At 36.8% G+C, this 20,635-nt stretch overlaps 1 protein-coding gene across 3 annotated transcripts in view; it reads right to left on the minus strand.

Moving 5' to 3' along the window:
* The window catches only part of SRBD1 (S1 RNA binding domain 1), a 280,304-nt gene that overhangs the window by 91,931 nt on the left and 167,738 nt on the right, over positions 1 to 20,635 (minus strand). For all 3 annotated transcript variants that reach the window (XR_013164245.1, XM_077134136.1, XM_077134138.1), the window contains exon 16: positions 12,717 to 12,799. Coding sequence is in view for 2 of the 3 variants with exons in the window: in XM_077134136.1 (XP_076990251.1) it covers positions 12,717 to 12,799 (83 nt within the window). In the remaining variant the exon portion in view is untranslated. The remainder of the gene's footprint in view (positions 1 to 12,716; positions 12,800 to 20,635) is intronic.

Consider the following 20,635-nt stretch of genomic DNA (forward strand, 5'->3'; position numbering starts at 1 on the left):
TAACTGATTTTGCACACTCAAAACAGCAAATGGCAAAAAAGATGGAAAAATTTAAATTGGATCTCAGGGAAATGACGGACAAAACGAAGTGTACAAATATAAGAATCATTAATGTCTCAGAAGGAGAAGAGAGCAGTAAAGGGCTAGGAAGAGTAGTTGAGGATATAATGAGGGAAAACTTCCAACCCTTATGGAGGCCATAAATATACAAATCAAAGAAGCTCAACTAACAACAAATACAATAAATTCAAGTAGGCCTTCCCCAAGATACATACTAATCAGTCTATCAAATGTTGAAGAGAAACAGAAAATCCTGAAAGCAGCAAGAGAAACAATTTACTACATACAAGGTAAACCACATAAGACTGAGTTTAGACTACTCAACTGGCACCATGGAAGCAAGAAGATCTTGAAAGAGAAAGACTTCCAGCCAAGAATTCTGAATCCAGTCAAATTATCCTTCAAGACTGAGGGAGAGATAAAAATTTTCACAGACAAACAAATCCTGAAAGAATTTGTCAACAACAGACCGGCCCTTTAAGAAATGCTGAAGGGAGTTCTGCCAGTTGTGAAAAAAAAAAAAAAAAAAAGACAGGTCGGCAGGAGGGTACAAAATTGAAGAGTACCAGTAAGGGTAACTCAAGGGTAAAAAGAGAAAGAGGGAAAGAATATACAGATTTGACAAATAAAATAAAAAAGATAAGATGGTAGATTCAAGAAACACCTTTTCAGTAATAACTTTGAATGTTAACAGACTAAACTTAGCAATTAAAAGATACAGATAGATCATATGCTGGGACATGAAACAGGTCTTTGTACATTTAAAAACACTGAAATTATTCAAAGCACTTTCTCTGATCACAATGGAATGGAGCTGGATCTTAATAACCACCAAAAAATGAGAACAGGACTTCCGGGTCAAGATGGCGGCTTAACAACGTGCACGTTTTAGTTCGTCCTCCAGAACAACTGCTAAATAACCAGAAACAGTACAGAACAGCTCCTGGGGCCACGTCAGTGACCAGACACACAGCGTACCCAAGTCTGGACCAGCTGGACGGGCTGCGAACACCCCCCAAAACCGTAAGTTCCCAAAGCTGCGGCGGCCAGCGCCCCTACCCCACAGGCCGCTTCCCTGAGGGGAAAGGAAAGGACTTTACCAGCAGCAGTGACTGGGCACAATCAAACGCCAATTGTGGAACTAATTAACAAATTCTGGCTACTAAAAATAGGCCCCCAGCTTAGGTGAACCCGATCAAAGCGGAGGTTGCTCATTTTTGCCCCGGCACCAAGGGGGCAGGACTGACAGAAAAAGGGGGAAAAAAAGAAGGAAACAGGTTTTTGTGGCTGTGTATCTGCAAAGGCTTGACTGCCTCTGGATACAGCGGCAGGACTTTTCAGGCTGCAACTGCCCCAGGCATAGGCAGAAGTGAGCTCTTTTGGGGGCTTATCTGGAGCCTGTGCCTTCCCCAGGGGAGGGGTGAAGGCCCACGCAGGTGGAATCCCTCCATCAAGGAATTCAGACACCAGTGCTTGGTAATTTGAAGCCATTAAAACCAGCCTACAACCTCTCCTCTGTCTCCAACAAACCCCCAGCCAAAGTTAAAGGTACCGCATCATCTTATGCTGGTGGGACCTGCAGTCAGACAAGCACCACATACTGGGCAGGATAAGAAAAACAGAGTCCAGAGACTTCACAGGAAAGTCTTTCAACCTGCTGGGTCTCATGCTCAGGGAAAACCGACGCAGGTGACTCTTTCCTCCTGATAGGAGGCCAGTTTGGTCTGGGAAAATCTGGCTGGGGTCTATAATATCTAAGCAGACCCTCCTAAGTGTGTGTGGGGGAAAGGTACCACACAAGCAGGGCAAGAAACAAGAAAACAAGAACTGAAAAATTCTCCTCTGTTAAACAAAACCTAAGCTAAAGGTTCAGATAAAGCTGAACAGAATGTCAAAGAACAGATAGACAACAAATTCATCCAGCAAGAAAACCCTAGATAAAAGAAGTGAAAGCAATCTCCAGAATAAACTAATTAAGGTAATTAAATGCCTAGACACCAGCAAAAAATAACAAATCACACTAAGGAAATTGAAGATATGGCCCAGTCAAAGGAACAAACCAACAATTCAAATGACATACAGGAGCTGAAACAACTAATTCAGAATATACGAACAGACATGGAAAACCTCATCAAAAACCAAATCAATGAATTGAGGGAGGATATAAAAAAGGCAAGGAAGGAACAAAAAGAAGAAACTGAAAGTCTGAAAAAACAAATCACAGAACTTAGGGGAATGAAAGACACAGTAGAAGAGATGAAAAAAACAATGGAAACCTACAATGGTAGATTTCGAGAGGCAGAACATAATGAACCAGAGGACAGAACATCTGAAATCCAACAAGAAACAGAAACTATAGGAAAAAAATGGAAAAATATGAGCAGGGACTCAGGGAATTGAAAGACAATATGAAGCGCATGAATATACGTGTTGTGGGTGTCCCAGAAGGAGAAGAGGATGGAAAAGGAGGAGAAAAACTAATGGAGGAAATTATCACTGAAAATTTCCCAACTCTTATGAAAGACTTAAAATTACAGATCCAAGAAGTGCAGCGTACCCCAAAGAGAACAGATCCAAATAGACATACTCCAAGACATTTAATAATCAGAATGTCCAAGGTCAAAGAGAAAGAGAGGATCTTGAAAGCAGCAAGAGAAAAGCAATCCATCACATACAAGGGAAGCCCAATAAGACTATGCGCAGATCTCTCAGCAGAAACCATGGAGGCGAGAAGACAGTGGGATAATATATTTAAATTATTAAAAGAGAAGAACTGCCAACCAAGAATTCTATATCCAGCAAAATTGTCCTTCAAAAATGAGGGAGAAATGAAAACATTTTCAGACAAAAAATCACTGAGAGAATTTGTGACCAAGAGACCAGCTCTGCAAGAAATACTAAAGGGAACACTAGAGACAGATACGAAGACAGAAGAGAGAGGTGTGGAGAAGAGTGTAGAAAGGAAGACTATGAGTAAAAGTAAAAGGAAGGAAAATTAGATATGACATATAAAATCCAGAAGGCAAAATAGTAGAAGAAAGTACTACCCATACAGTAATAACACTGAATGTTAATGGATTAAACTCTCCAATCAAAAGACATAGTCTGGCAGAACGGTTTAAAAAACAGGACCCATTTATATGTTGTCTCTACTCAAAGGTCACGAGGCCAAGGACACAAATGGACATTTACATGTTTATAGCAGCATTATTAACAATTACCAAGTGATGGAAACAGCCAAAATGTCCATCAACAGACAGTTGACTAAACAAACTGTGACATTTACATAAGATGGAACATTATGCAGCTGTAAGACAGAATAAAGTTATGAAGTATGTAACAACATGAATGGACCTTAAGGACATTATGCTGAGTGTGATTAGCCAGAAACAAAAGGACAAATACTGTATGGTCTCACTGACATGAACTGACGTTAGTGAATAAACTTAGAATATTTCCTTGGTAACAGAGACCATCAGGAGATAGAAATAGGGTGAGATATTGGGTGATTGGAGCTGAAGGGATACAGATGGTGCAACAGGACTGAATATAAAATCTCAGATATGGACAGCACAATACTACCTAACAGTAATGTAATTATGTTAAAACACTGAATGAAGCTGCATGTGAGAATGATAGAGGGAGGAGGACTGGGGACATAAATGAAATCAGAAAGAAAGATAGATGGTAAAGATCGAGATGGTATAATCTAGGAATGCCTAGAGTGTATAATAATAGTGAAATGTACAATGTACAAATTTAAGAAATGTTTTTGCCTGAGGAAGGACAAAGGAATGTCATCATTGCAGGGTGTTGAAAATAGATGATAATTAATACTTTAAAATGTCACCTTATGTGTGAGACTAAAGCAAAAAATGTTTATTTGTTACAAAATTTATATTTTGACTAGAGCATTTCCTAATATAACTCATGTAGATAGTTTGAGTGAATGTCATAAGTACTTGGAATCTCAGGTAGCATATGAGATTTTGTTGGTTTGTCCAGAGTGATGCCCCGATGAATCCCAGAGTGATTTGATCGGTGACTGGAAAAGTATTTGCAAGTCCCCTTCGGGGAATGGTGAGAGTGGGGAGAAATTCAACTTCCCCAAGTTGAATTCTTGATATTCTCACAAGCAGTGTGGACAACCAAAGCTATAGGGCTGAGCCCCCACGCTTGGGGTTTGTTCACATGAAACTTAACCCCACAAAGGATAGGTCAAGTCTACTTAAAATTTAGGCCTAAGAGTCACCCCCAAGAGAGCCTCTTTTGTTGCTCAGATGTGGCCTCTCTCTCCAGCCAACACAACGAGCAGTCTCACCACCCTTCCCCTCTCTGCGTGGGACACGACTCCCAGGGGTGCGGACCTTCCTGGCAATGTGGGACAGAGATCCTGGAATGAGCTGAGACTCAGCATCAAGGGACTGAGAAAAAACCCTAGAATGAGCTGAGAATTAACATCAAGGGATTGAGAGAACCTTCTCGACCAAAGGGGGAAGAGTGAAATGAGACTAAGTGTCAATGGCTGAGAGATTCCAAACAGAGTTGACAGGTTATCCTGGAGGTTATTCTTATGCATTAAGTAGATATCACCTTGTTGTTCAAGATGTAGTGGAGAGGCTGGAGGGAACTGCCTGAAAATGTAGAGCTGTGTTCCAGTAGCCATGTTTCTTGATGATGATTGAACAATGATATAGCTTTCACAATGAGACTCTGCGAATGTGAAAACCTTGTGTCTGATGCTCCTTTTAGCTACTATATCAGCAGAAGAGTAGAACATATGGAATAAAAATAAATAATAGGGGGAACAAATGTTAAAATAAATTTAGTTTGAAATGCTAGTGGTAAATGAAAGCGAGGGGTAAGGGGTATGGTATGTATAATCTTTTTTTCTCTGTTATCGTTTTATTTCTTTTTTTGTTGTCTTTTTATTTTTTTCTAAATTGATGCAAATGTTCTAAGAAATGATGAATATGCAACTATGTGATGATATTAAGAATTACCGATTGTATATGTAGAATTGAATGATCTCTTAATGTTTTGTTTGTTAATATTTTTAATTAATAAAAGTTTAAAAAAAAATGAGAACATTCACAAATATATGGAGATTAAATAATATACTTTTAAACAACCAATGGGTAAAAGAAGAAATTGCTAGAGAAATCAGTAGCTATCTGGAGACAAATGAAAATGAGAATACAACATATCAGAACTTATGGGATGTGGCAAAGGCTGTGCTGAGAGGGAAATTTATTGCCCTAAATACCTATATTAAAAAATAAGGAAGAGCAAAAACAGACGACGTAACTGCTCACCTGGAGGAACTTGGGAAAGAACAGTAAACTAACCCCAAAGCAAACAGAAGAAGAGAAATAACAAAGATTAAAGGAGAGTTAAATGAATGGGAGAACAAAAGAACAATAGAAAAAAATCAATAAAACCAAAAGTTGGTTCTTTGAGAAAATCAATAAAATTGATGGGCCACTAGCAAGACTGATAAATAAAAAGAGAGAGAGAGAGGAGATGCAAGTAAAAAAGTCAGAAATGAGAAGGGGTACATTATCACAGACTCTGAAGAAATAAAAGAATCATAAGAGTATACTATGAACAATTATATGCCAACAAACTAGACAATTTAGATGAAACAGACAAATTCCTAGAAACACACAAACACGCTACACTGACTCAGGAAGAAATAGAAGATTTCAACAAACCAATTACAGGTAAAGAAATTCAATCAGTCATCAAAAATCTTCCTACAGTGAAAAGCCCAGGGCCAGATGGCTTCTCAGGGGATTTTTATCAAACATTCTAAAAAGAACTAACACCAATCCTGCTCAAACTTCTCAAAAAAATTGAGGAAAAAGGAATTCTACCTAACTCATTTTATGAGGCTAATATCATTTTAATACCAAAACCAGTAAAAATGCTATAAGAAAGGTAAACTGCAGACCAATTTCCCTCATGAACATAGATGCAAAAATTTTCAACAAAATATTAGCAAATCAAATCCAACCACACATTAAAAGAATTATACACCATGACCAAGAGGGGTTAATTTTTTTTCTATGCTGTATGGTGAGGTCACATTTAACTATTTTTCCATGGGAGTATCCCCTTATTGTAGCACCATTTGTTGAATTTGTCTGTTAGTTTTTGTTTTTTGGGAAGTGTATGGACCTGGAATCAAACCCGGGAGTCCAGTATGGCAGGTGCGAATTCTACCACTGAGCTAACCTTGCAACCCACAAGTGGGGTTTATACCAGGAATTCAAGGATGATTTAACACAAGTTAATCCATTAATGTAATACAGCACATTAACAAATCAAAAGGGGAAAAAAATCTCATGATCATCTTGATTGATGCTGAAAAAGCATTCGACAAAATTCAACATCCTTTTCTGATAAAAACACTTCAAAAATAGGAATCAAAGATAACTACCTCAAGATAATAAAGGAATATATGAAAAACAATATCCAGCAATGTACTCAATGGGGAGAGACTGAAAGATTTCCCCCTAAGATCAGGAATGAGAAAAGGATGCCCTCTGTCACCACTATTATTCAACATTGGGCTAGAAGTTCTAGCTGGAGCAATCAGGAAGGACAAAGAAATAAAAGGCATCCAAATTGGAAAGGAAGAAGTAAAAGTTTCATTATTTGCAGATGGCATGATACTATACTTGGATAATCCTGAGAAATCTACAGCAAAGTTACCTGAGCTAATAAACAAATTCACCAAGGTGGTGGGATATGAAATTAATGTGCAAAAATCAGCAACATTTCTATACACAAGCAATGACCTAACTGAAGAGTCAGTTAAGGAAAATATTACGTTCAAAATAGCAACTAAAAGAATCAAGTATTTAGGAATGAATTTAACTAGATATATAGAGGACTTGTACACAGAAAGTTACATAACATTGCTAAGAAAAATCAAAGAAGATCTAAATAGGAGGAAAGACATTCCCTGCTCATGGGTAGGAAGGCTAAATAGAGTTAAGACATCAATTCTACCCAAATTCATCTACAGATTCAATGCAGTATCAATCAGAATCCCAACAACCTACTTTAAAGTCTTGGAAAAGCTAGGTGCCAAATTCATCTGGAAGGGAAAGAGAACTTGCATAGCTAAAAGTGTCCTAAAAAAGAAGAATGAAGTGGGAGGATTAACACTTCCTAACTTTAAAACCCATTATAAAACCACAGTGGTCAAAACAGTATGGTACTGACTTAATGGAATCAAATCAAGAGTGCAGAAATAGACCACCAAATCTATGCTCAACTGATTTTTGACAAGGCCTCCAAATCGTCTGAACTGGGTCAAAATAATCTTTTCAATAAATGGGCATGGGAGAACTGAATATCAATAGCCAAAAGAATGAAAGAGGACGCCCACCTTATACCCTATACAAAAATTAACTCAAAATGGATCAAACAACTAAATATAAGAACTAGTATGATAAAGCTTCCAGAAGAAAATGTAGGGAAACATCATCAAGACCTAGTTAGTAATAGGAGGTGGCTTCCTAACCTTTACATCCAAAGCACAAGCAACAGAAGAAAAAACAGATAAATGGGAACTCCTCAAAATTAAATGCTTCTGTACCTCAACAGACTGTAAAAAACGTGAAGAGGTAGCCAATTCAATGGGAGAAAATATTTGGAAATCACATATCGGATAAAGGTTTGACATCTTATATACACAAAGAAATCATACAAGTCAACAACAAAAAAACAAACAACCCAATTATAAAATGGGCTAAAGATATGAATGGGTATTTTTCTGAAGAGCAAATACAGATGGCTCAAAAGCACATGAAGAAATGTTCATTTTCATTGGCTATAAGGAAAACGCAGATCAAGACTACAATAAGATACCACCTCACTCCTATAACAATGGTTGCTACTAAACAAACAGAAAACTATAAATTTTAGAAAGGATATGGAGAAATTGGAGCACTTATGCAGTGCTGGTGGGAATGTACAATGGTTCAGCCACTATGAAAGACAGTTTGGTGGTTCCTTAGGAAACTAAAATATTGAGTTGCCCTATGACCCAGCAATAGCACTACTTGGTATATATGCACCCAGAAGAGCTGAAAGCAATGACACAAACAGACATTTGCATGCCATTGTTCATAGCAATATTATTCACCATTGCCAAAAGATGGAAACAAACCAAATACCCACCAACAGACGAGTGGATTAACAAAATGTGGTGTGTGTGTGTATATATATATATATATATATATGATGGAACATTAGTCAGCAGTAAGGTGAAATGATGTCCTGAAGCACATGATAAGATGGATGACCCTTGACGACATAATGCTGAGTGAATAAGCCAGACACAAAAGGATAGATACTGTATGATTCCACTTTTATGACCATGGTAAAGGTGGCTGAAGGAAGCACTGACTGAGAGGTAGATTGGCAAACAATGGCGTATACTTATGAATGAAGGTTGTGCTGCTACAAAAAGCAACAAAGTCATGAGGCATGTAACAATGTGAACCACCATGTGGGACATTTGGTGAGACAAAATAAGCCAGAAACAAAATAACAAGAATGGTATGGTCACCTTTAGAAAATGCTTATAAGAAAACAAGGGCCTAGATTATATGCTTTTAGAGCAGACACATTAAGTCTGGAGTGGTGATTATTATTTCTGGATTTTGAGAGGCTGTTTTATATACATAACCTGATAATTAGAGATAAGAACGAAGTGATCAGGTCAGGGTTAAAGTAATTCAGAACACAGGGCTAAGGAAGACAATGTCTTTATTTTAGAACCACACATACTCTTTGAGACCAAAGGAAGAAAGGTTTATTTGGTATGGGACCTAAATTTTCTGTAGCACATAATCTAACTCAACCTATCTGTATTGAATAGCTGAAACACAGGGAGTACAGAATAAGAAAGAGATCCTTTAATCCTGTATAACTTACTGCAATGCTTGGATATATCCTAGAGTATATTAAGCAAATAATCAAAATACCCTTGAGGGATGGGAGAAAAAATATGCAACCATTACTCTTTACCATCAGGGAATCCCCTGATACTGTGTCAAACTTCAGGGACAGCCAAATCAACAGGCCAAGCCCTTGATCTTGAGGCTTACTCTTGTGAAGCTTATGCAGGTAGCGGAGAAGGTTAGCCTACCTATAGGTATGCCTAAATTACTTCTGGAGGACCTCTTTTGCTGCTCAGATGTGGCCTCACTCTCTCTAAACCCAACTCTGAAAGTGAAATTTTTGCCCCCCTGGCCCCCCAACATGGGACATGACTTCCAGGGGTAAAAGTCTCCTTGGCAGCAGAGATGACTTCCAGTGATGAGTCCAGCTCTAGTACCATGGGATCAACAATTCCATCCTGACCAAAAGGGGCAAAAGAAGTGTAACAAATAAAATATCTGTGACAGAGAGAATTCAGATAGAACTGAGAGGCCACTCTGGAAGTTGCTCTTACTTAAACTTCAGTTAGACATTGCTACCTATCATAATCTGCCAAACCCCAACCAGGGCCATTCCAACTAATCCTTAAGAACACCTAAGGCAATCTATAAGATTCCACAAGGGTTCCAGGTACTAGAGTAACTTTCCAGAAACCCAAAACCTCCAAATGGGTCCCTGGACAATATAAGTCCTGAAACCTAGAGAACCCAGCCTCTCCAGAACATCAGATAGTTCCACCTCCCTACCCCATATTAGTGACAGACCCTTCCAACAGGAAAAAATTAGAATGGCCATAGCCCAAATACCCCTAAAGAGAGGGATGGAAAGATCAAAGGTGATGGTGGAGTTATACAGATTAAGACAGGATTTAACAAATGAATATGGCTGCTGAATCATTAAATTGGTATCACTTTTAGTCTCCAGTATCTTAGAGCAGCTAGAAGTAACAACCTAAATTTGTAGAATGGTAACCCATGCCAAACTCTGAAATATGTTCTACAACAAATTGTGGTGCTGTGCTTTGAAATTTATTGCTTTTTTGTAAATATGTCACTTATCACAAAAAAGAAAAAAAAAGTTGACTGTGATGATAAAAAAATATTTAAGCCCTCTAGCCTCCTATATTCTGCAGCAGCTAAAAATTTGAGAGGATCATATAGTAGCCCATGACAAACTCTGAGATATGCCCTGTAACTACTTGTTGAAGAGTGCTTGAAAACTATTGCTTTTTTCTCTCTTTGCTTGGTATATGTGTTATATTACACAATAAAAAAAAGTTTAAAAAAGAATCCCAACAATATCACTTTTTTTTTCTTTACCCTCCCATGTTGAAATGATGTGGTCCAGGCTGATACATGTAAAGATTAATATTATCTATAAAAACCTCTGAGACTCAATTTATCTTAGTTTTCCAGGATGAGGTTTCTTGGCAGTCAAAGGCTGCTTGAGGTATTTCTCACCCTCTTTGACCTCTAATGTTATACTTAGTGCTGTAAGCTGGATTGAAAGTATATTGTAAGCACTATTTCAGGCCTACCTACTCTAAATCTCCTTATCTAATACTACAGACCCCTTTCATACTACTTACTGCCATTGCCTATGGTTTGGTACTATGTGGAACTGCAACTACCTCAAAACACTGCTGATTTCTGTTTTGAGCTGTGGCTCCACCAAGTGTTTTTCCTCTTTGGATGGATTCCTCTTGTTTAATATCTTTCAAGAAGTCCTGATATTTCCATCCAATGATAGTAGCCTTTCTGGTTTTCCCCGGCATTGGTAATTCAGTGTAGTCATTTATGTGTGTGTGTATATAGGCACAGACACACACTCACACCTTTTCTGTCATCTTATGGAATTTAGAGTTCTGTGGTAAAAGAATATTCATGATATAAGCTCAGCCCAACATCTTGATCACTTTCTCAGCATCATTATTTGCCAATCAGCCTGTACAAAATGTTAATAATTGCTATTTCTCTAAACCTCAGATATCTAGTTCGCATATGCAATTCCTATTTGATATCTTTTCTTGGATTTCTTACAAGGTATCTCAAAGTTAAAATATCTAAAACTGAATTATTGGTCTTACCATACTAAATCTGCTCTACCCAGGCATCATCTACATGTTACATCCTTGGAGTAAATTCCTGCCAACTCCTTTCACTTTTGACAAAATCGTCCCTATAAAATAGATTTAATATCTTTCTATCAAAACTAACATCAACTTTGTCCAAAGCACCATCATCTCTCACCCCGGACTAGTGAAATAGTCTCTTAATTGGTCTTACTGCTTCTCCTCTTCCCCTCTAATTGATTCTCACTAGAGTAGCCAGAGTTAATGTTTAAAAACATAAATCATATCACGTCATTCCCTTGCTTAAAACTCTTCCATTACTTCTCAATGCTGCTGGAATAAATTCCAAACACTTTCACATTAAATGCTATCTTCAAATCCAATGGCTAGTGGCCTCCAATTTACTTGAAGATCTCTATGACACTACTAGCTTATTAGCCTGCCTAGATTCTAAAAGTTTGACTTCATTTTCCTTTGTTCTACTACCTTGCTGAAAAGTTCCCTAACTTGATGTTGAGCTAAATAACTATAATTCCTATTAACTACAATGTCTATATCACAAAACTGTTATAGTTGTACTCTTTGGATACCAGGCATATCTAACCAGTTGCTACTAAGTAAGTCCCTTCAGCAACTATCCTTCTAATTTGCTATAAAATGGGAACTTTCTCAGATAAGCCCCAGTATATGACAGATTAGTCTAACCTTTGCCATGGTGTGATGTGATCCTGGGTAAAAAATCTGATCTACTCTAGGATACAACTTCTTTTGCTGTCAAATAAGGAATTGGGGTTGTATAATTTCTAAGCTCTCTTCCATTTCTAGTGGTCACAGATTCCACTGACATAATATGATGTCTCCATAGAGAGAATGTAGTACCCATTACTCAAATCCCATAAAAATTGTACAGAGGATAATATTTTCTTTCAGATTTAAGGAGGACTTAAATTTCATCAAAGGGGAAAAGAGTTTAATTTCCAGCTTCTAGAGACAACTTAAGTCCCATTTGCCATTCAGCTATCACCATGGTTTCAATTTGCCAAGATTTAGTGCTATCCCCAACTGCACAATGAACACACACAACCTCAAGTATCAAAAATATAGATACTACTACAACTCCTACTACTATTACTGCTACTACGGAATTGGAGGTTTGAGACCACACTGGGTAAAAACCAAAAACTAAGTACAAGAATAAACAGGAATAGAGAGCACAGGAAAAAAAAATTAATAAGGTAGAGTAGGTACCAAAGACTTCTTGAAAGAATAATAGTTCACTGATTTACACAAAGAGCCCACCCCTTTGCTCCATACCCACTGACCCATTTCATAATTATGTTAAAAGAAGAAAGCACTCTAGATTAAATTACTGCTCTGATCTCATGTTTTAATAGTCTTCAAATCTAACTACATTCAATTCTAAGTCTTGATTAAAACCATTAATGCCAAGGGGAAAAAAGAATTTCCCCCTTTCTAACAACTTACAATTCCTAACTACCTTCCCACCAACTATACAACCTCTGAAAATGGGGTTCTACCTCCAATGATATTTAATTACTATGCCAGATTTGAGCACTGCTCTTTGTATTGATGGATTTCATAAATTAAATGATTCATATTGCTTTACCTGATACATTCCAACTCCGATGTGCTTCGGCTCAATTTTCACTAGCTCAGCTAATGGATCTTGTACACGTCTTGCTATGGAAACTGAAAAAACAGAATCAGAAAATAAGTGTAGCTTAATGTGAAAAGCAGTACTCAGATAATTACTTATATTAGTGTTTCATAATGCAAGTACTTAATCCCTTCTCTCCTCGTCCAAAAGAAAAACAACCCCCCCAACATTTAGCTAAATTTAAAGTTCCCTTTTCTCCCCACATAAAAAAGTGAATACAAAATTTCAGAATTAATTACGTTGCTAGAATTCCTAGGCATTTCTCACCATCAATAGTTTGAAAAAGTTATAAGCTTTGGAAAAACAAATAAAAACATTTACTTGTTATACTTACACAATTATCTGTTCATCTTTAAATGAAGCACAGTAGGACACCTCATATTTTAAGGAATGAGTAGATAACAGTTTTACTTTTAAATAATCCAGCATTATTATAAATATGACATATATTTGTATGTCAAATATATTTATTAGAACCTGATCATACAAACGATGGAATCATTTCTTATTGTATCATGAGGGATCAATTCAGCTGGCTAGTGAATATACTTGCATGGCCTTGAATATGACTGAAAATTACCTGGTAAAGTGATCTCTTTCAGTTACACTAGTTGCCTTCTAATACACAGTTCTAATCATATTTCTTTCTTAACCATCACAACCAATGTTCAAGAAACTTGATAGTTAACTTCAAACATTCCTTTATCTGTGTCATGGTTTTACTTAATCACCATTTATTGTCATCAATTTTTTTCCCAAATGTTATATATGTAAACTAACCTAATTTAGTTTACAAGATAGATTTTTCTAGAGAAAAGAAATTTGCATTAATCTTAAATACACTTCTAAAGTCAATTTCTATTTTTTTTTTCCCAAATAGTATGGGTTATATTGAATCCTTACATTTGAACAACCTCCATTTTCTAAGCACATGAAAGCCAATCAGAGTCACCTACTCATATAGAAAGTAAATTAATAAAGTGAAAACACTGAGGCCATCAAAGGAAACACCATGCCTGCTTTGTGTTAAACTGTTCAAGATCTTGCAACAGAAGCCACCTCTTACAAAGAGACTTCAAGAGTCTCCTGTCACTAACTCTAGAATCTGTTCTGTAATTTCTTGTTGAAGTGTGCTTTGAAAAGTATTGCTTTTTCTTTCTTTGCTTTGTGTATATGCTATATTTTACAATTTAAAAAATTTTTAAAAACTGTCTCCTGTCACTGATTTGTATCACCTCTCTCATCAAAGATAAGATTTACTGTGAACATTAAGTTCACTGCACGATCATTCAAGTCTTTTTCATATCTTTTATTATTACTTGTAACACAGAATGACAATGGAAGCTTGCAAAGTGAGAGAGCAACAAACTCATGTCATATAATCTGCCTACTTCTCTCACAGAAGAGATGGAGGTCTTCATATATATCTTTTTTGTCAAAATGCACAAAAGATTAATTAGTGCATCACATGTTAAAAGAGAAATATTTTCCTCTAATAACCATATTTATAATTAGAGTTTGAAATTACAGTACCACCAGAATTACACCTGCTGTTTTCTAAAGCAAACATTTTTTATGCAAGCTTTTAAATATAAAATGCAGTAAGAACGATTTTCATACATCTCTTTATTACCAAAATACTTTCCAGAATAAAAAAACAAAACACCCACAACAGTAAACCAAGTTAAGAATATAGGCGTGAGAATATTTACTGTGTAGGAAGCAGTCCTAGAAATTTAATAGAAGAATATCAATAATGGGTAAATCCCTCACATCTATCCCTTCAGGAAAACCCACGTTAAGAACATCTGAACTTAGAAATTGGTTAGCGCAATTGTATAATTTGATGAGTGTGGGCAGATTCACAAATTTACAAATTTTCAACATACATAAGAGAATTTTAAATTATTTTCTATTTGGTTCCCTTTTAGCTACTTCACTGCTATTGTCTCCTTTATCCATCCTTTATTACTAAATGCATCAGAACAATGAGTTAGAAATTATGCTTTCTAGTGATAGACTAATTCTACAGTAAAGCCTCTGGATTTACAGTGTTCCCAGTAAACATCCACAAAGATCCCAGTGTTTCTAGAATTGATATTTATCCTGTCAGATGCTGTTGCATTCTATATAGTATAAATAGCCAAGCATGGAAGGGATGGGGGGAGAGGGGAGAGAGATGAACACTGTATAAAGCAGAATTCAAAAAGTAGTATGCTCAGGCTTTGGAGAGATGATGATGCCATTTTCCTCCTGGCAGAACAACTAAGACGACAGTTGTTTAGTAGACAGTAATAGTGGGGAGCACTAGTTGAGAGTGATCAGGCTGACAGCAATTCCTAGAAGAGACAGATAGGTGGTTAGGGTAAAGGGAGTTAATTAGAATGCTGACAAAGAGAATGAACAAAGAGGAAGAGTCAAGGCTCAAAACCTCAGGAACAACTGTATTTTGGGACAAATAGGAAACAGAGGAAATAGTGAAAAGGGCAGAAACTAAGCACTGAGAAGGATGTAAAGGATGTGTAGTAACAGATGTCAAAAAGACTTGTGGAAAATGTTAAACATAAAGGTACCATATGTTCCCCCAATTTTCACTCTTAGGTATACACAAAAGAAATAAAAACATGTCAAAAAATATTATAATGCCTAATACAGACTAACTATAATGTACAAGCTCTTAAGAATTGAACTCAGGTGAAGGCCTATTTTAAAGGTTCCTAGATTGTAAGCTCTTACAACAACCACATCTGCTCCAGAGTTGTAACTTATTTCTAAATTCTGAGATGCTGAGCAATTTGTGTGTAACCTGGTCATTCCATAGAACTTTGGATATTAGTGTGACCCCTGAGATTCAGAGCTAGAGTTCTGCAACTATGAAAGTAAATATTATCCCATCCAGTAATCATTAAAAGCACTGAAAAAGTGATCAGACTTCAATTAGATATATGAATAAGGCTGATCTGGGTAGGACTGGGGTAGATCCGACGAAAGGGTAAAGGATGATACTGACTGCATTTTAAAACTTCAACTTCTATGTAAGACCAAAGGAAGGAATGTTTATTGGTGCAAAATTTTTATTTGCGGTAACATACTATCTAACTTAACTTGTATGGTCAGCTTATTCGAACACCATAATTACATGGAACCATAAAAAGGGAATGAGGTCTGGTTGTTTTGTACAGGTTAGTATGATGCCCCAATACATTCCAGTGGAAGCTGGGCACAAGATTAAAAAGTATTTGCAAAGTCCCCTTGAAGGATTGGGAAAAAAGGTGGAAATATTTAACTTCCCCACCTGGGGAAGACCTGATATTCTCACAAACATCAAAGACTGCCAGTTTGATGGGATAAGACCTTGATCATCAGGCTTGCCCTTATGAAACTTATTCCTGCAAAGAAGAAGTTCTGTCTACTTATGATTATACCTAAGAATCACTCCTAGAGAACCTCTTTTGTTGCTCAGATGTGGCCTCTCTCTAAGCCAACTTTGCAGATGAACTCATTGCCCTCCCTCCTACATGGGACACGATTCCAGGGGTATAAATCTCCCCGGCAATGTAGGACATGACTCCTAGGTATGTACATGGCCCTAACACTGTGGGATTGAGAAGACTTCTTGATCAAAAGGGGGAAGATAAATGAAACAAAAGGTTTCAGTGGCTGAGAGATTGGCAGAGCCAAGAGGCCAATCTGGAGGTTATTCTTATGCAGAATAGAGATATCCTTTCTCAGTTTTTGGTGTATTGGAGTAGCTAGAGGGAAATACCTGAAACTGTTGAATTATAATACAATAGCCTTAATTCTTAAAGATGATTAAATAGCTACAGAGCTTGGAAGGTGTGAAGATGCAAGTATGGAAACCTTGTGAATGACACTCCCTTTATCCATCATATGAACAGATGAGTAAGAAAAAAAAAAAAGAAAAAGAAATGGTAGGGGTTTGTGGGGGCTATGGGATGTTTTGGTTGTCCCTTTTTACTTTCGTTTACATTTTCATTATTACTATTATTATTTTAGGAATAATGAAAATGTTCAAAAATCAATTGGAATAATGAATGTACAATTATATGATGATACTGTGAATCACTGATTGTACACTTAGGATGATCAGAACTCAATAAAAGATCTTTGAAGAAAAAAACAAAAAACCATAGGGACAGAAAATAGACTAGCAGTTGCTGGGGTCTGAGGGCTGGGGAAGGAATTAAACATAAAAGGGCACAAGGGAATTATTTGGAATTACGGAAATGTTACGTCATTTGATTGTGGTAGTTGTTACACAACTTAATGTGTTTGTCAAAAGGCATCAAAACTGGAAAGGAAGAAATAAAACTCTCACTGTTTGCAGATGATATGATACTACATGTCAAAAACCCTGAAAAAAAAAAACAGCAAAACTACTAGAGCTAATAAATGAGTACAGTAAAGTGGCAGGGTACAAGATCAACACTCAAAAATCTGTAGTGTTTCTACTGAACAATCTGAGGGGGAAATCAAGAAAAAAAATACCATTTTATAATTATAACCAAAAGAATAAAATATTTAGGAATAAATTTAACTAAAGAGACAAAAGACCTATACAAAGAAAACTATAAGAAATTGCTAAAAGAAATCACAGAAGACCTAATAAATGGAAGGGTTTAACATGTTCATGGACTGGAAGACTAAATATAGTTAAGATGTCAATTCTACCTAAATTGATTTACAGATTCAATGCAATAACAATTAAAATCCCCAAAACTTACTTTTCAGAAATAGAAAAATCAATAACCAAATTTATCTGGAAGGGAAGGGTACCCCGAATAGCTAAAAGTATTCTGAGAAAGAAAAATAAGTCGGAGGTCTCACGCTACATGACTTTAAGGTGTATTATGAAACTACAGTAGTCAAAAAAGCATGGTACTTAACTGTAATACAATTATGTTAAAACACCAAATGAAGCTGAATGTGAGAATGATAGAGGGAGGAGGGCTGGGGGCATAAATGAAATCAGAAAGAAAGACGATAAAGATTGAGATGGTAAAATCTAGAAATGCCTGGAGTATATAATGATAGTGACTAAATGCATACACAAAAAATGTTTTTGCATGAGGAAGAACAAAGGAATGGCATTACTGCAGGGTGCTGAAAATAGATGGTAATTAATATTTTAAAATTTCAATTTTTGCGTGAGACTAAAGCAAAAAATATTTATTTGATACAAAATTTATATTTTGACTAGTACATTTTCTAATATAACGTATGTACACAGCTTTATTGAACACCTTAAGTACCTGGAACCTTGATTAGGACATGAGACTTTGTTGGTTTGTTCAGAGTGCCCCAGTAAATCCCCAATAAATCCAAGAGTGATCTGATCAGTGAATAAAAAAATATCTGAACAGTCCCCTTTGGGGAATGGTGACAACGGGGGAAAATTCAACTTCCCCAAGTTGAATTCTTGATATTCTCACAAGCAGTGTGGACAACCAAAGCTATAGGCTGAGCCCCCAATCTTGGGGTTTGTTCATATGAAACTTAACCCCAAAAAGGACAGGTCAAGCCTACTTAAAATTAGGCCTAATAGTCACCCCCATGAAAACCTCTTTTGTGGTTCAGATGTGGCCTCTCTCTCCAGCCAACACAAGCAAACTCACCACCCTACCCCTGTCTATGCGGGACATGACTCCCAGGGGTGTGGACCTTCCTGGCAACGTGGGACAGAAATCCTAGAATGAGCTGAGACTCAGCATCAAGGGACTGAGAAAACCTTCTCGACCAAAAGGGGGAAGAGGTAAATGAGACAAAGTGTCATGATTCCAAACAGAGTCAAGAGGTTATCCTGGAGGTTATTCTTACACATTAAGTAGATATCACCTTGTTAGTCAAGATGTAATGGAGAGGCTGGAGGGAACTGCCTGAAAATGTAGCGCTGTGTTCCAGTAGCCATGTCTCTTGAAGATGATTGTATAATGATATAGCATTCACAATGTGACTGTGTGATTGTGAAAACTTTGTGTCTGATGCTCCTTTTATCTACCTTGTCAACAGACGAGTAGAACATATGGAATAGAAATAAACAATAGGGGGAACAAATGTTAAAATAAATGTAGTTTGAAATGCTAGTGATCAATGAAAGGGAGGGGTAAGTGGTATGGTACGTATAATTTTTTTTCTGTTTTCATTTTGTTTCTTTTTCTGAATAGATGTAAATGTTTCAAGAAATGATCATGATGATGAATATGCAACTATGTGATGATATAGCGAATTACTGATTATATATGTAGAACGGAATGATCAAAAAAGGAATGTTTCCGTTTATTTGGTGTTTTTTTGGTATAAAAAAAAAAGAGCATGGTACTGGCCTCAAGATAGATGTACTGACCAATGGAATTAAATAGGATATTCAGATATAGACCCTCTCATCTATGGACAACTGATACTTGATAAGGCAGTCAAACCAACTCACCTGGGAAGAACAGTCTCTTCAATAAATGGTGCCAAGAGAACTGGATATCCATATGCAAAAGAATGAAAGAGGATTCACATCTCACACCCTATACAAAAGTTAACTCAAAATGGATCAAAGGCCTAAACATTAGATCTAAGATCATAAAACTGTTAGAAGAAAATGCAGGGAAAATCTTATAATAGGAGGCGGTTTCCCAGACCTTACACCCAAAGCACGAGCATTGAAGAAAGAAAGAAAGAAAGAAATGGGAACGCCTCAAAATCAACTACTTTCGTGCATCAAAGAACTTCGTAAAGAAAGTAAAAAGAAAGCCTACATAATGGGAGACAATATTTGGAAACAATATATCAGATAAAGATCTAATACCCAGAATATATAAAGAGATTGTTCAACTCAACAATAAAAAGACAGACAACCCAATTACAAAATGGGCAAAAGACTTAACAGATAGTTCTCAGAAGAGGAAATACAAATGGCAAAAAGGCACATGAAAAGAAGTTCAACTTCCCTGGCTATTAGGGAAATGTAAATCAAAACCACAGTGAGATATCATCACATACCCACCAGAATGGCCATTATCAATAAAACAGAAAACGACAAGTGCTGGAGAGGATGCGGAGAAAGAGGCACACTCATCCACTGTTGGTGGGAATGTCAAATGGTGCAACCGCTGTGGAAGGCAGTTTGGCGGGTTTTCAGGAAGCTAAGGAGAGAATTCCCAGATGACCTGGCAATACCATTACTAGATATCTACTCAGAGGACATGAGGGCAAGGACAAAAATGGACATTTGCACACCAATGTTTATAGCAGCATTATTTACAATTGCCAAGAGATGGAAACGGCCAAAATGTCTGTCAACAGACGAGTGGCAAACAAGCTGTGGTATATACATACGATGGAATATTGTGCAGCTGTAAGACAGAATAAAGTTATGAAGTATGTAACAACATGGATGGACCTTAAGGACATTATGCTGTGTGAGATTAGCCAGAAACAAAAGGACAAATACTGTATGGTCTCACTGATATGAACTGACATTAGTGAATAAACTCGGAGAATTTCACTGGTAACAGAGACCATCAGGAGACAGAAATAGGGTAAGATATTGGGTAACTGGAGCTGAAGGGATACAGATTGTGCAACAGGACTGATTGTAAAAACTCAGAAATGGATAGCACAGTACTACATAACTGTAATACAATTATGTCAGAACACTGAATGAAACTGAATGTGTAAATGATAGAGGGAGGAGTTCTGGTGGCATAATTGAAATCAGAAAGAAAGACGATAAAGACTGAGATGGTATAATCTAGGAATGACTAGAGTGTAAAATCATAGTGACTAAATGTACAAATTTAAAAATGTTTTTGCATGAGGAAGAACAAAGTATGTCATTACTGCAGGGTGTTGAAAAT

Source organism: Tamandua tetradactyla, chromosome 17, assembly GCF_023851605.1.
Source record: "Tamandua tetradactyla isolate mTamTet1 chromosome 17, mTamTet1.pri, whole genome shotgun sequence".
Lineage (NCBI taxonomy): Eukaryota > Metazoa > Chordata > Mammalia > Pilosa > Myrmecophagidae > Tamandua > Tamandua tetradactyla.